The sequence below is a fragment of the Drosophila grimshawi genome, unplaced genomic scaffold (assembly GCF_018153295.1).
Source record: "Drosophila grimshawi isolate 15287-2541.00 unplaced genomic scaffold, ASM1815329v1 contig_1377, whole genome shotgun sequence".
Lineage (NCBI taxonomy): Eukaryota > Metazoa > Arthropoda > Insecta > Diptera > Drosophilidae > Drosophila > Drosophila grimshawi.
The window spans coordinates 6,860,425-6,878,401 of NW_025062900.1; the positions used below are offsets into that span (position 1 = coordinate 6,860,425).

At 38.0% G+C, this 17,977-nt stretch overlaps 1 protein-coding gene across 1 annotated transcript; it reads right to left on the bottom strand.

Moving 5' to 3' along the window:
* Nucleotides 1–12,272: 12,272 nt before the first annotated feature.
* Nucleotides 12,273–13,049, bottom strand: LOC6562809 (putative odorant-binding protein A5). The gene is made up of 2 exons (XM_001988849.3): nt 12,891–13,049; nt 12,273–12,839 (listed from the first exon to the last, which is right to left on the bottom strand). Exons 1-2 carry the CDS (start codon nt 13,041–13,043, stop codon nt 12,354–12,356), a joined length of 639 nt encoding a protein of 212 aa, XP_001988885.1. The 5' UTR covers nt 13,044–13,049; the 3' UTR covers nt 12,273–12,353.
* Nucleotides 13,050–17,977: the final 4,928 nt, after the last annotated feature.

A 17,977-nucleotide genomic window follows, 5' to 3' on the forward strand; every position in this document is an offset into this window, starting at 1 on the left:
TCTCTGTCTATCTATCTCTATGTGAGTTTGCCTGGCTCATCTTGAGCAAACATTTTGACTGTCACATGCCAATTGCGTGTTGAAATGCATTCAGGAATTTAAGCTGCAAACTTTTGCCACCGACTGTGACAAATGCAAATGTCAAAGTTTTGTACTCATGTGCATAAAAAGTTGCATTTTAGTTGGCACGCCTAAAAAGTGTAATAAAAGAGGCAAGAAGCAAGTAAATATAGCTCGACTTGGAGATACCCTGAACCCGGCAGTTAGAAATATTCGTGTTCTGTTTGCTTGGCTTTTATTGCCATTGGAAATCAATTTGTATCGATAAAGATATATATATGATATACAAGAAGAATATATATACGTTATGGGGTTGGATATGCTTCCTTCTGCCTGCTATTTTATTTACATAGTTCATTATACCCTTTGGATCCATTTTACTCAGTGTATACAAAGGCAACTGTATTTGTCTAGCGGTGCTTTGACCTTTGGCACTCAACCAAACAATGCACTTTATAAATATCCCTAAAAATACTTTATTATTACGCAATTTCAAATCGAAAACGCATCTCTGGTTCCTTTCATAGATTATTATAACAATTTATTGTCGTTCTGTTTGCGTCAGTTTCAAGGACTTTTGAAATTGCAAAATAATGACTACATTTTATAGAGCTGACTACATTTTATAGTCGTACAGAATGTATGTTATATTATATATGCTAATACTTTACATTGTATTCAATTCAAAACTTGCAGAAGCAGCAACTTTTTTGATTTATATTTACTATTATAGGCGATGTTGACGCTATTGCCACCGTTGACGAACATTTTTAATTAACCAAACGTTTATATGAATATTCCCTGGTACTTTGAACGCTTTTGGGTTTTGGGGCGTTGCCCTGCACAAAAAGCAAATAAAACGAGCGAAATTAATTTGCACAGTGCAAATATGCAAAATGTTGTGTGCGTGTATATGTGTGTGTGTGTGTGTGTGTGCGGTCTCATAAATTTTATCCCCAGTGAGAAACAGCAATAGCAAACTCACAAAAACTCAACCATGCCAAGCAAATAACAAAAATATTTCGCTGACGCTTACGTTGTTCGAGTAAACGAAGTCAAGCACACAGCTCAAAATATTATATATGTGCATACACACACACACACACACACACACACCCATTCGCACAACACACAAACTCACACACACACACACACACAACTGCAATGCATCCAGCTGTGGTGGTAGCCTCAGTTTCAGTTAACCAACTTAGTATCTGTCTTGAAAACACCCGATTGCCACAATGAGTTGGCTGCTGCCTTCACTGTGCGGTGTTTCCAAGAAATTTCACCTGCCATGACAACCCCAGACAAAAGCTACATCACCAAAACACTCACACACACACACACACATACACACACTGGCACATACACCTATACACACACACATTTGTGTGTAGATATACCACTAGTATTATGGCCGGCTAGCTTACCGAGCAGTTGACGTCTATGACTGCCAAATACTAGTAGTGCCACTTGCTGTCGTCAGTGCCACTACCACTGCCAGCGGCAGAAACCGAGTCAGTCGCAGTTGCAGCCAGTTAGTTTCCCAGCGAGTGCTAGCGCCGTCATAAACAATCTCATTTTGGTAGCTTTATTACCCAATAAGCACATTATTCAGAGAAATGCAAGAAACTTTAATAAGTGAAAAACTAATTAGGGAAATTTGTATTCAAGCATCAGATAGTAATTAAAATTTTGTATTAAAAGCTTGTGTGGTTATTAGTCTAAATAATATTATTTTCCTTCCCATTCAAATGATTTGTCTGAAACTTAACACAATAACTTTTTTACATAGATTGTGTCTATAAATTTCAGGATAAGTTTCCAACAAAATATTCTTAAGAATTGCAAAAGATTTTTAAGAATGGATAAATGGGTATACAATTTTTTTTACTAATGTGTTTTAGTTGCAGCAAATATCATCGAAGCTTTCATATTATTTTCTTAGCACCATCATTAACAAAACAAATGTTTGTTGGGTAGTAAACTGCTGTTGTGCTGGTTGCATGCGTATACTTGATATCACGGTGTATATTTGTGTGTATATGTGATTATGTTAGAGAGTGTGCTTGTATGGGTATTTGCTCATTATGCATAAATTTGCAGCGCTAAATTCTGACAAAGTTAATGGCATTATAATGCCAAAAGCGTCGCTGTCTGATTGTCACAGAGTGAGAGAGCCAGCTAGAGACTAAGAGAGAGAGAGAGAGGGAGAGGGAGGAAGATGAAGTTGTTACAGTATTAGGCAACGGCTTTCGGTTGCCTGGTTAAATTGGCAGCTTTATGTAATGCAGGCTTGTGTGTCGTGTGGCTAATATAAGCCATGAATTGTTACCAAAAACGCTGTCGCTTATTTGCAACAGAAGGCAAGCAGAGCTGGGAGTCGAGGCCGTTGCAAATGACCCTCGTTTGTTAAAGTCCAAAACAACAGGTCAGCTAACAGTTCTGACATTGGACTACATGGCACACAAATGTCAGCAGTAACACACACACACATACACAGAAGCAAGCTCAAGTTGTTAACGTGTTGCCAACTTTATCGCGAGTCGTCCACAGAACATGGCTCTGATGCAAGAACCACAACAACAGCAAAAACAACAACAGCAGCAACCATAAACCAGTTACAACAACAATGACTGCTTAGCTAACCCGTTGCTTCTGCTGCTGTTGTTGCTGTTGCAGGGCTGTTTACTTCCTGCATACGCCACACGCGGACGTCACCGCAAACTTGCGGCAGAGCCCTGTTTTCACTTCCGGTTTCCGGGTCGCCTGCTACTAGTTGGTTACTGTTAACTTGTTTTGATTTTTTAATGGCTCGCATGACGGCAGCAGCAGCAACAGCAGCAACAACTATCGCAACAGCGGCGACAACATTTATACCTTACATAATTTCTTGGCTTTAAACTGTTACGAGAAGTTCGCTTCACATTTGAGCATGCAACGAAACATGAAAAGTTTACTTGCCATAAAAACGTTTCTAATTGCAATTAGATGCAGTTGTGTAAAAAACATCATTTTAATTGGCATAAAGAAATTGACAATAAAATAAATAATTATGCACAGAAAGTTTTTCTTATTTTAAATAAGTGTGCCTCAGAGCAAACCGTTATGATTACAAATACTGTTCAATAATATTAAGTGAGTAATTTGCGATTGATTGAGTTAAATATACATATTTCATTCATTATAAGCAGTGATTGAAGAATGTTAATTCGAGCTATTAACAGATTAGCAAATTTTCTTATACGATATGGTTCCAAAAATAATCATAATTTATTTGTTCTTCGCTTTTTGCATATCACACAGTTAACGCCAATTAGTGGTCTTTTCTTCGCTTTAATAAGCCCTTCGAGCTACTTAATAATGTTAAGACTGCAAATGAATTAACAGAAATGGGCACACAATGCTCTCATTGTTAATGTTGTTTGTTAAAATTGGTGAAGAAATCAAGTTAGGTGCTAGTTATGAGCATAAAAGGTTCTTGATGGCAAACACGAGTTGCGTGACTTGTGGCAAACAATGACGGCGGGAAACAAGAAACAATCGAAAAGGTGTAGCTACGACCAAAGGACACACCACACACACAAACACACACACACACACACACCCAGTGGGCAGCTCCTGTTGAGCTTTTGTCATGCAAATAGCTGAACAAGCGAGGCGGAGACCCCCAAAGACAGACCGCAACGATATAAAATTAAAAACAAACAGGCAAACAGGCAGGCAGGCGAGTAGACAAGTTAACAGTGCTTACCTTCATGTACTCCCTTGGCCAAGCCACATCCATGTTTCACATGCAACTTGTGTAGTATGAAAAAAAAAAACCAAAAAACAAAAAGACAAAAGCAAAGAGCTGCCAACAACAGCAAAACTGGCAACTGGTTGACGTTAAAGGGAAGCACAAGTCAAGTCGAAAAAAACTTTTGTTTCTTTGCTTTCTTCAACGTATTGTGTGCTCGTGCTTCTTCTTCTGCGTCGTCTTCTTCTTCTGGCCATTGCTGTTGTTGCCGTAATTGCTATAACAATTGCCATAGCTGCAGTCCAAGACTGAAACGAAAGGCGGCCTGCAGAGTCGTCAATTTTAATTACGTATGCAATTTATTTATTACCCTACCGGAAATATTGTGCAATTGTGTGTTGGTTACGGCTTAACGGCAAGCAGGAGACGAAGGTGGAGCAAGGCATGATTTAACATGCGGTTATCAAGCTATTTTTCATTTCACAATTGACTCTTGTCACATGGTTTAAGGCAAGCAGCCCACTCTCAAATCGATCTTCATCGGGTTATTTATATTTTCTGATTTTCAATTTAATGAAATATGTGTTAGCAGCATAGGACGAGCAAATTGATAGACTTTCCATTGATTTACTTATCAATTAGACGAGCTCTTCATTTGTAAAACTGCATATTGTTCTATTGGAGCTTATGGTAAGGATTTTTTATTGGATCGATTTACATATTTATTGTCATTCTGCGTCATTCTTTAACGTTGCACTGACTGCTTTATTTAATATCTTGTGTCTTAACTGTTTCAAGAGCCCTATATTTTATTAAAGACGTTGGAGATACATAAAACTCAAATTTTGTTTGATAAAAATACTTATTGTGTTTGTATGCTGTATTTTGATTTGCAACAATTTAAGTTCGGCATGTAATAAATGCTTTGCAATCAGGATTTGAAAAGTATTATTATGCAGCTAAGAGCCCCTAAAGCATCATACAATCGTTTATATGTTCTTGGTATTATTTACCAGCACTTTTGTTGTGTCATTTGTAAAGTGATTTATTTGTTGAGACGAGAGGCAGTCGCAACAAAAACAACACTTGAATTTCCGTTTCGATGTAAGCGCGTGGGTTTTTTTGTGCTTACTTTCAGCGCTTACGTTTTTTCCGCAGCACGAACCAAATTTAAATTTTTAATGCTATTTCGGGTAATTTGGCAGTTCGTTAGGCTTGTTAAAAGGCGCGCTCACACAACAAACATACCCAGGCACTCACACACACACTCGCAGGAGCATCCATACAAGCAAACAGTCCTTGGCTCATAAATAAAAATAAAAAAAACGGAGAAAAACCAGGAAAAAAAAGAAATGTGGCAAGTGCCGCATTTGTGGTCTGCCTATGTGTGCTTTGTGTGTGTGGTTTTTAGCGCTCGTTATGAGTCACATGACACATCGTTATGTTTTCTTAATGGACTCGCGCACAGGCTCATAAATGTAACAAACAACAAAAGCAACAACAACGAAGCCAAAGCCACAAAAGCACATCAAATTATATTTAATTATTTAAATCATGTTAATTTGCATGCATTTAAAAGACGCCAAAAATATACTCGCTCACTCGCTGCGTATACGCAATTTAATTTTCTATGCCCAACGTTGCATGGGTTTAAAGTGCGTCTAAGTGAAACGCAAATAAACTCAAACAAACACGCAGGCGGGCATAGCAAAGATGAGCTCTCATCTGCACTGTGGGCGCCTCTGCTTAATCTCCGCATCCCCCCCCACCCAGATAATCCCAGTCCGAAAAGGTCGAAAATGTAACTTTAAACTGGCAAACAACAACAACGGCATCAGCAGCTGCAGCTGCAACAAAAACAACATCAAACACTTTGCTCACAGCGTCAAACTGCATGCGTGTGTTTACTTTGCGTTAATGAAGTTGTGCGCCAACAGTGGGTGCTGACAGTCAATGCACTGTGGAGCAAAAAAGGTTGTTTTATCAACGCAAAGATGCATTTATAAAGGCTACTTGAAACTGTGAAACATAAGCTTTGCTTATTTCTACCAGTTATTCAGTTGTGACAGAAAAAGTGTAATTTATTACCACAGTGCGGAGTAGGAATAAGTAAAGAGATTAGGGCAGGGCAGGGTAGGGCTTCTCTGCTCCTGTTTTATGTGTGTGTGTGTGTGTGTGTGTGCTTGGGGGAACCATAGGTAAAGGTAATGTCATTGCACATAAGCGTAAATGAAATTCGAGGGGAACGATGTGTAAGCCAACAGACAGACATCAATGTCAGTGAGTCTTCTATGCAATTAGTGCTTTTGTTGATTAAGTCACAAATGTGACAGAATATGTGTCTGCAAAGCGATTTTCTTCACTTTGCGTTTAACGGGGATGCGTTTTGCGACTTTGTAATATTTCAAAGCATTCCAAAGTGAGCAAAATTATAAATTTTAAATGCCGAACTGAGCAGTATAGCCACAGGCCTAAATTGTAAGCGCTCACTTATTACTCTTAAAAGTCTTACAATCAGCATTTTAACACGTATTTGGCGTTCGAATGGCGCTTCCAATTTTAAGCTTAGTATTATTCTATAGATTAAGCCATGATCAAACGACTGTCGTTTTTGAAAACCGACACAATTTCGACAAAATTATGGCTGCTAAAAATGTTAGGTCAAATCTTGTATTCCAAACACATTTGAGCTATAATTTCTACACACCATCTAGTATTTATGGACTTAATATGAGATGAATAACTAAAAATAAAACAGCATTTTAAAAAGATTTCTCCAGCATAAATGCAAGTAATAAATTTTAAGTATAATCGAAAACGAAAATCTGAGTCAGAAAGCCCTGATTCTGCTCATGCATACGAAATGCGTGCTCGTCATTTATGCGCCACTTGAAATATGTCAATCCTTTGTCATTTTATTATTTAATGTTGTTGTTGTTGCTGTTGTGGCCTGCATTTGACAAGCAAGGCAAAAGAAAATGGTTGGCAGTAACCGTGCATAACAATTTGAGCACCCCTTTTCAAAACCCCGCATTGCCAACAAAATTCAAGCAGTTACTTTTTATTGACAACTTTGAAAATTGTTTTTACCGCAACAAAACACCCACATACACACACACACACATAACGCCCAGCTGCTGTAGCTGATTTTCGTTGCTTTGGCCATATTTCCAGTGGTCGTTGCGTTTCCAATCATTTCCGCAGCCTAAAGTCGATAAGGTAACATTTTTGACAACAACTTCGTGATTTTCATGCAAAAATATGCCAAAAGAAAATGGCAACTTCCTCCAAAACCACGCTCGGGGCGTGGTTTCCTGGGAGGTGAGGGGCCTATGCCTTTACTGTGTAAACTCTGTTGCTTATCGATTTTAAAATTACATGGGGCGCAAGTGTAAGAAAAGGAAACACAAAATTAGCAAAAGGCCCATCGCAAAAAACAAGTGTAGCATACTTTTTCGGGCAATTTGAGAGAAAAGCTGCCAAAGTCGCCGGCATATTTGCATGAAGCAGCCAAAGCTAATGTTTGTAATGCTATGCCAAGAGCAAACATTAGCCAGATAGCTGGCAAAAGAGTGTGCGCACAGAGTGTGAGGGTGGCTTCTTTTTTTTGGGGAGTCGGGGGTGGTGAGCCGTTGAGGGAATCTTGGTGGTAGCAGTTGGGCTGACTGGTTGACTGTTAGACTGTCTGACTGCCTGACACAGGCCAAACATTTTTGAAGGCTTGCATTGACGTTTTGGATTTATTCTCAGCACAGTAAACCCCCAAAATATAACCCCACCAATGTAATAAGCTCGCACAAAACGGGGTGGTAGCCGTTTGGAGGGTGGCACTGCAAAAAAATATGCTTACAGCTTCCCCCGCGGCCCGTCCATAAGTCAAATATGCTGGCAAAGTTATTGATGGGCACACGCAGCAAGACAAATTTACTTAAATCTTTTTAATGTTTGCACATTTTTTACACTTTTCGTTATTTTTTCAATATTTATAAATATGTTTGCCGTTCAACTTTTACTTTTTTTTTGTTGCTTTTTTGCCTTTTGCTTTCTACTTTGCTGTTATGCGTTGATTAGCCGCATAGATCATTTTGACAGGAGCATATTTTAAAGGACTGTGCATGACATAGGGGCAAATTAATGAAAAATAGAAACAAAAACAAAAATCTGCCAGCTGTCGACTGACTTAAAAAGGGACACAAGAACCTAATCCCAGAGTAGACTAATAAAATTATATTTGAAGGCTATTAAAATTTGCTACTTAAAAAGCTTAATATAAGGCAGTTTCGTATGCACAATTAAATCTATGAAACTATTATTAAAAATATATATATTCAGTATACAATAGGATAAATAAATAAAAGTCAAAGATTAGCTGAACATTATCATAAAAGCATAATAAACTAAGGCTTGGCAGTTATGATATCAAAATGCATTAGCTGACTTTAAGTTTTTCAATTTAAAAAGTAAATAGCGGGCAATTAGCTTGAAAACATGCCTGGTTACGGTCTGAAAATTGTATACCATCACACACACACACACACACACACATACACAGGCATGCACACTTGGCAGGCAGTTTTTCCCGTCTGTCACCTGGCATCAATGGCCCAATGGAGGCAACGCCGCCATTGCCGCTGGCGTAGGGCCACTGCCACTGAACAATGCAACCAACCGGGCAGCAGCTGCAGCAGCAGCAGCAACAGCAACAGGATACGGTTGGGGGCAGGTGGAACAGCAGCCGTGTGTTGAGCCACCATTGTGCCTTTTGAGCGGCTCATTGTGGGCAATTTATTTATTTTTTTTTTTTTTATTATTTGCAGCCAGAGAGTTGTGTTGTATTGTTGGGCGAGGCGGCGTGCGGTGTGCGCATGCAGCGTCACGACGCGTCGTCGATACCGTTAACCGACTTGTTGCCGTGACGTTGCCACTTGGCGTTGAGTCCGTGCGCCACTTGCCTTGTAATGAGTTTGCCATTTTATTTTATTTATTTGCCGAGCGCTCTTTGTTTCGACGCCTCACTGAAAAAAAAGGCGCATTTAAAATTAAAATTAAATAATGATTTAAGTGCGCCACGAGGCTTTTGTCTGTTTTGCCACATCCAGCCAAGCAACTACAGCTGACAATAATATGCTGCAGCCTTTTGTCAGGTTAGCGTTTTTAAGAGGGGGTTTCAAATACAGAATTATAAAAGCAAAAAATATTCTGCTGTCATGTAATTATAATAATAGATAGTTTATCTCTAGCTCGCATTAAGTTGAATATAAAAAATAAAAAACAAAAGCTTGAAAATATAAAATGAAACAATCAGTAATCGGAAGAATATCAATAAATTGTTTAGCAACAACTTTCTATAATTTAAATTTGTTAAATTTGATTTATTGTTAAAGCTTTAAATTAAAATTTAACAGTGATTTAAGGCATGAAATAAATCTACAACTAACATTTTCTCACAGAGCTTTCAAACTGTTGATTGAGTAGTATTCAGATTTGGTCTAGTTTGACGCGACTATTTGCTTGACTAAAATATAGAAAGCTCTATTGCCTGACATTTGCATAGGGCCAGGGGGAGAGAGAAGAGAAGGGCACAGTTCTAAATACGGACAGATGAAGAGTTGCTGTTGTTTTTGTTGTTGGCCAAAGGCAGAAATCAAATTACAATTTCAATATGCAATGCGTACAAATGTCTGTTGGTGGCAGTTTGGCTTTCAATGTGAACATGAAATTTCAAGTTGATGTTTAGAGTTGTATGTGTGGGTGTGTGTGCGTGTGTGTGTGTGTGTGTGTGTGTGTGTGTGGGTGTGTTTGTGCCTGGCTGGCGGGCACATTTTGATTTGAGTCCACAAAATGGATTTCTTGCTGCTGCAGCTAGCTCTTTGGTTGTTGTTGTGTGTGTTTGTGTGTGCGTTGTGTGTTCGACTGTCACTTAATGGAATTTATCACATTTTAACTGTGTGACAGAACTGACAATGTCAGCAGTGGCAGTCAGCATTGAATGTTTGTTGTTGTGTGTGTGTGTGTGTGTGTGTGTGCGGGTGTTGGTTTGAAACACCCTAGTCCAGTTGCATGGGCTGCTGTCCTGTCATTTGCTTGGTTTGTCAGGCATGCATTTGAAATGTTATTCAATATGTGCAAGTGCAAGTTTCGCATATTGAATGCTTCCAAGTGTCACCGTCATTGATTCCAACAATAAATAATGCAAAGGCCAACAACTGTGTGTGTGTGTGTGTGTGTGTGAGTGTGTGAGTGTCGGGCACTATTTACTTATTGAAATGCAAACATCTTTCTCGAGACTCGCTCGGCAATTAAAAGCCTACTCATCAGGCGGCTATTAAGTTAATGTAAATGCAGCCAACTATCAAATGAGACCTGCTGGAAATTCAAAACTTGATGGCAACTTAACGATTGCGACGATTATTAAATTAAAACGTGCAAGCAACTTTTACCAAAGCACAAACTTTTTCTTCACAGTTTTGTTTCTGAAATTCCTTTTTTACATATATTTTTCTTCCATTCTTTTTTTTTTTGCTTGTGCAGTTTAACGCATAATTTATTATGCGAGGCAAAAATCTGCTGCTGCAAATTTGTCACATGGGATAAATAATAAGAAGAAACTTGCTTAACTTTTACACAGCATGTGCCACTGGGCACATGGGAGTTAGAGCAGCAACGACAACTACAACAACTACAGCTCGGCTGCTTGGGGATTTGCGACTGAGCTTGTGAGCTGCAGATTACTCATACGCCATGTGCTGCCAGCGAGCATTCAAAATGTATATGAGAGTGTGACCAGGCCAGCGTGAAATTAGTAGTAAGCACTTTAAGCGGATCGCAGGCAGTTTGTCATAAGTGCGAATGTGCCAAGGATGCATACTAAACAGTGCTGTATAACTTAACTTAGTTAGATGCAAACGGAAAGTATCAGCCAACAATAGTAATACTCTAGAAATGTTTTTGCTTTCGTTTTTATTCATAATTGTAACACAATGTGAAATGTTAAGTATTTGTTTCATTTTTCTTTGACTTTCTAAATTATATGTGTTAGATGTGGTAAATTTTATCTACTCTTAAACTTATCTATTTTATTTGTTACTCAAACTTATGGCAAATCTCAAATTGAATCGAGCTTTTGTTGTAAAATTGTCTGTAATAATTTAGTACAGATTTAGCCCGACACATTTGACATATATAAATTCCGCTTTAAGTTGAAGTTGGAAGTTGCATGTGAATTATATCCGCCTGTCCTTTGCCCCGCTGCCATCAGCAGTCACTTTCACTTAGTTATTGTGTTTATATTGCATTTTAATGGACTAGCAGCTGGTAGAGCATCGCATGGGCTGCCTTTGGTCTTATCACCGAACCGAAAAAAACCCACTAAATATGTCAAAATAAAGGCAAATTTATACACAAACTGATAAACAAAATAAAGAAGAAGTAGAGACAACATAAAAAAAAAAAAAAAAAATACTTGTAAAAAATAAAGACTTTTTGGGGCTGGCGGCAATGTTGCAACAAAAATGCTATCTTGACACTGTCATCTCTTGAGCTGGGAAATTGCCGGTGCCGTTGCCATTGCCATTGCCATTGAAATTGGCCCAGCTACAGTCTTGAGACTGTTTGTTGTTGGCTTTGGCACGCCTATCAGTGGAATTGAATCAAATTACCTTGTAATCTTAACCTTAAGGTTATTTGCCGCTTGCCGCAAAACGCTTTGTGCCCTGCGTTTAGTTACTATTCGAGTGGGCACCCAGACCCCAGACCCCAGACCCTACACCCCGGTCTCCATTCGCCCACTTCAGCAATACCCATCCCTTAAGTTGACTTGGCAACATTTGACTCTCGCATTACACAGAATCGTGTTCGTGTTGCACCTTTAACACTTGTTTTGTTGGGAGGGGTGTGGTGCTGTTGGTGGATTGGCATTAGAAGGAAATATAAATGGAAATCTGGCATTACGTCTTATCACGATTGCAAAGTTTAAGTGACTTTTCTGCAAGTGCAAAGCGATAGCTTCGCTGCATAGATCTCTCATTGTTGTTGCTGTTGTTGCTGTTGTTGTTGTTGTTGTGGCACTTTGAAAATGTAGCAAGTCAATCAATGTTCTTGGGTGAAGAGAGAGATAGATAGAGAGCGGGTGTGTGCGGATGCTTGTGGCAGCTCTTGGGTAAGTCAAAGTTAGTTAAATTTCGATTAGGCGACTGAATCTAAAGCTCTTAACTTGAAGTTTTCCCTCTGACAAGGTGAAAGCTGAGACTTAACGTGCTGTTAATAAGTTGGCTGGAAATGTTTTGAGCCACGTTAAGTTAAGAGCCCAAGTATCTTATACAACTTTATAAAATTGCTTTGTTGATTTATTATGTAAATTAAAAGATTCAATTCAAGTAACCCACTTACTTTTGATTTTTTTTAAGTTAAGTGTATCCACTCCCGATTTCGATTTTGGTTTTCTACTAAAAAACTTATAAATATCATTAACGAATATTGTTTACATTGCATATATTATAGGAATCCGTTACCAAAATGTTATTTTATAGTTGTTACTATGCACCTCGGCCTACGCTCACTCAGTCAAATCGTAAAGCGTTTTCAACATTTCCGGCACAGAATTATCCCATTTGGCCTGGAATACATTTGCCGCACATGGTGTACTCATATCGTATTTCTGTGTAAATTTCTCCACATCAAAATTGCTGTGATCCACGGAACTCTTTAGCTCCATTTTCTGCTCGTCAAAGTCCAGTTTATCGGATTGGTGATAGACGAGAGCCACAAAACGACAGAGACCGCTATCCTTGAGCGGAATTGGGCCAAAATACTCGGATAGCAGTTGACCTTTAGACACATCCGTACCGGGCACATTTACCACCAGCCAGTGGATCCAGGAGCGATATATGGGTAACTCACGACTGGGAGCATCGGGACTAATCATCATGATCGTATAATAGGATCCCTCATCGGCACTCCACTCGAGCTCAGGCTGAAGTTTCAGTTCGGTCGGGGTGTATGTTTCGCCCTCAATGATCTCAACGCCATTTTCAAAGCGCATCTAAAATGTGGGAAGAGTTATGGCCGGATCTTAAGAGCATAAAATACTCACCTTAAGCAGCTGCTGCGGCGGTTCTTTGAACACCTCTGGTATCACACCCATTTCCTTCAGGACGCGCACCACATTCAGTTCGTCCTGGTCGGCCTTAGTCTGGCCCAAAAACAACACCAAAACGCACAACAATAAACCGTAGTGTGAATTCATTGCAAAGCTATTGACTACTGGCTGAAAGCCTCAAGCTTTTATAGAACCAAATCAATATTTGTCTACAAATAATCGTCGACTCGCAATTGTCAATGCAAATATAATTAAGAAAATTGCGCGAGCAATTTGCAATAATTTATGAAACCCGTGCAAATATTTGCATATTATTTTGAATACATATTTATTTGTGCAATTTCTATAATTTGAGCAGCTATTGTAGCTGCACAAATTAAATGAAATTAAGCCTCGACATGATATATGTGCAATAGCTGTTTATTTAATTTGTCGGCATTTACCATATACCTAAAGGCCTCAATTGCCACACTACATCAATTTAAAAGCGCTTTTTTATAGATTCCGAGTATGTAAACAAAATATATATTATTTTTAAGTCGCCTAAGACCTCATTAGCATCACTAGCTGAGTCTATATAGCCAAGTTCGTCTGTCTGCCTATTTCTATGTGAACTATGCTGCAAAGCTTTCTTAATAAAACTGAAAAGGCATCCTTCGAATCAGACCATTATACTCATTATAGTAATCGGTCAAAACATGAGTTCTTGCTTGACAAATGTTGTTATTTACAAAGAAATAAATGGAATTATTAATAGCATTTTTAGGCTTATGGTGTAAGTTAGATCTTAGTACCTCAACTCCGATCATCCAGGGTATATTTTCTTCGGCATGCCAAAGATACTTTTTGATACATTTTGTCTTATTTTTAATAACTATACCATTTTCTAGATACATATTAAAAGAAAAACATTTCATCTATTTTATTATCAAATATTTTCTTTTATGCTTATTATGAAAAACTTGGTAACTTGGAGCATTTGCATTCGCACCGCTGACGCATTTGCCTGCGAAGTAAAAACATACTGTCCAGCGTTATACTTAATTTGCGAAAACTGCGCTTTTTTTTTAGCCTGTAAATGCATGGATGATGCGAAAACAAATAAGCACTGAAAATGCTCAGAAGTCAAAAGAGGAATTGTTGCACCAGAGCTGTGGCAGCTTCCACATGGCAACATGTGTGTCTAATGTGTGCACATTAGCAAAACAAATGCAGTCGAGCTGACTGAAGAATGGATAGGACGATGGAGATGGAGGTTGGGGAATTCTGGAGATGAGCCTGGGCAAAGGAGTCAGCAGCTTGTCGGGCTATGCGAAACCAGCGCCACTCAAGCAAACGAACGCACTTAATTTATGCAATTTGGTTAACAACGTTAAAATTGTAGACGAGCAGTGGCGCAGCGAGGAAGCGGACGGGTAAAGTGGCAACATAGACTGGAAGACACACTCGGAAATATTTTGGTGTTAAGGAGACAGAGATTTCCTGAAATCTGCAAGTAAATGTGAAATATTTTGTAATTTTATTTTTGTTAAGGCTGAAGTTCTTACAAAATAGTCTCTATAAAACTAAGAAAGATAAAAAGGAAATTTAAAAAATGTAGATTTATTTTAGAAATACAAATATGTATAATAAATATGATCATATTCATAATATGAAGAATATAATATAATATACATCTTATTTTAAATTCTGTGATTTATTTTAAATATATTTTCAAAATAATTAAGTAATTCTAGAATAAATATCAGTAATATTAATATAAATAAAAATAATAATAACAATAATAATGAATATTATTCTTGTAAGTTTTGTGATTCGCTTAAAATAAATTATGAAAATAACTCTACAATTCTAGGGCAAATATTTCTCTCAGTGCAGTCAATCAGGCGGACGGATATAACTCAAAATGGAAACAATAACGTAACACTGGAGCCGAAGGAGCAGCAAGAGCAGAAGCTGGATGTTGTTGGCAAGAAGTGAAGGAGTAATAAGGATAATGAAGCAGCAACAACGGCAGCATCTTGTGTCCTTCCACCCAGTGTTGGGCACTTGCCATGTAAACGATGATGAGCACGATAATGATGGCATTTGAATGGGCACACACACACACACATACACACACACACACACACCCAAATAGTGCTTATGTGTGTGTGCCAGAATATTGATGTCGTAATTGGAACGCTTACGTTTGCCATTTTCTCAATATTTGCACAACTATTGGCTCATTATTTGGCTTATTATATATTAATTTGCTTATTAATTATTTTAATGTTGCGATCTCAGGTTAATTTGTGAGAGTGACATTTGGGCACAGATTTCTTGCTTCTTTTCTTTTGTTTTTCTGTCAGTTATTAATGCGTTGCAATTAGCTGGCAATTTTACTTGGCCCAATTGAGCTGACGACTCATTTGGCCCATTCTCATTCCGAATATTTCCATTACAAACATAGATGATAGATATGTGCATACTATTGGGAGCAAGAAATAGTAGTCATATTTTCTTTTAGAATGAATTCTAACTAACATGGCTAAAAATTTAAAGAGTTTATTTAAAAATTTCGTGACATTTTCCTAAGTACCAAGCTAGCTCATGATTAGTTTTTGCACCAAGTAAAAATACTTAAATTGCATATTAATCAACTAATTATCTTATCATTATTCAATCCGCATATACATTCAAACTAGTCCAACTATCCAAAGAATTTCCCTTCTACTGTCTCACTTTATTGGCATCTCGTTGGTTTCTTGTTGGTCTGAGCCAGATACCAAAAGTAGTTTTGCCCCAGCTTCTGCATGCTGCATTATCTAGTTAGTTTTACAAGTTTTTGCCCCAAGATTACGAGCAAGCTGAATGCGTCTGAGAGCTGAGTTGAGCTGCTATTCATGAAAGTTTTGCATTGTTGTTGTTGGGCTGCTGCTGATTTTTGTTCCTCTTGTTACACTAATTTGCATGACCTTTGCCTGATCTGGGAGCGAACTAACCAGGTAACCAACTAACCAAGCAACCAGTCAACCAGCCAACCATCGAGGGAATGAACCAGTTACATAGATATAGCCCCAACAGAGCCACAACATTTGAATGGCATTTCATTTGCGATGCTTTTCAACGTTAATGCCATGGAAAATGCATAAATTGCGGCACTCAAGTGGATAACTTTTGCAGAAAAACAATGACAATTCCTTGGCTCTCAAGTTGAGGGGTGATTGAGAAGATACAGCTGGGGGGTGGGGGTATTGTTAGCCCGGCTAATTAGCAATTGCCAAGTTAAGCTGCAGCTTATCAGTGCACGAGCTGCACTTAAATGTGCTGCACTTTAACAGTTTCCGTTAAAATCACAAATGAAGGGGGAAAAACTCAATCGGTATTTATCTCGGCTCCTGCAAAAGCAAACTGTGTTCTGCGCTTCAGGCAGGTGTTGAAATTTAAGGTGAATTTGGTATCGTTGTGGGATACCTTTAAGCAAAGAATTTAAAGTGCTTACTGCACTTGATGTCATATTAACATTGATATTAGAGTACTATAGAGATTGTATAAGATATACAAATGGAACAAGTTCGAATACTGATATTAGTTTGTTCAATATGAAATTTGTAGATGATTTTAATTATACTTTTACTATATCATTTCGATAATTAAATGATTATTATTATTGGGGGACCTCATTAGATCTAATGTGTCAATCAATTCTGATTCTTGCACGAATTCATGAATTTTTGTGGGGTTGACTGTTTCTACGTCTTCCGAGCTTAAGATATGTTTCGATAGAAACTTATAAATAATGGCTAAATGTTTACAAACTTTAATTAAAATCAGAAATCTATTTATATCGATAATATGGAAGTCCAATCTCTGAAAGTCTCTAAGATCGTGTTGTTGATACAGACTGACAGACGGATATGGCTAAATCGACTCGACTGTTCACTTTTTAAGGGTGTTGCGTATAAACAAAATACCATCAGTAAGTGTCTAACTACTTGGTATACTCAAATGCCCTACATAAAGGCAACCCATTACATAATACATATTAAAAGTGATCTTATTGTTTTAATTTACATTTCGGATTCGAATTACGTGTTTGGCCAATCGAAATGCTCTCAAATTAAACACAAAATGGTGGAGCGAACATTTTAAGAAGTTTTGTGCAAGTCTGACTAGCCCCTCCCAGCCAAGCGGTTAGTCGGACAGTCGGACAGTCAGACACTCCAAGCATACACACAAGCACATTGGGCAAATGCCATTTGGCAATTTCAGTTTGGCTGTGTATCCATTTTGGGCGCACAGGAATAAAGCACTTGATATATCCATTTCGTTTGGAGGATTCTTCGCGTGCCAGTTAAGAGCTGCAGCAACAAAGCAATTGTTGCTCCTCTTGTTGTTGTAGTTGCTGTTGTTGTTGCTGTCGTTGTTGTTGTTGTTATTCTTGTTATTGTGTGGTACATGCGTGTGAACTGGCAGCCCAAGAACACACAATCCAACACAAACACCCAGAGAGAGAGCATACAAAATGTGGGGAATTGTTCATTTTGTACTCAACTTTTGGTTTTGCTGTGTGTTGTGCGCTTTGTGTTTATTTATTTAAGTGTTATTTCGTTTTATTTTGCAAAATTGAGTTATAAACAAGTTTTGAAAATTGTTTAAATGGAAAAAACAGATTGAATATCCTGTGTGCTCCTCTCCCCCCAAGCAAACACTCACAAAAATAAGGGTTATGATATCTAAATTAAAAGTTGGCTAACATTTCAAAATTACCTTTACTATGAACACATATTAAACTTAATTTCTGAAAGAAAAAAATGAAGTAAAATTCATATCTTTCATAGATTTAGCAGAAATTAGATAAATGTGTACATATTAGAAATTTTAAGTAGGTGTTAGCTAATTTCAATAATAGATATTTTTTCATGTTTATAATGCGATTATAGTTTGAGGGTATTTTACATGTTGTGGGTCCGACATTTTTTCCTGAGTGTAACCAGCAACAGCGAGTGGCAGCCACTTGAGCACATGTCAAGTGGAAAATCGTTTTGTTGCTTTTCTCTGCGACCCCCAAACGCCAACCGCCTGGCTCATATTGTAAA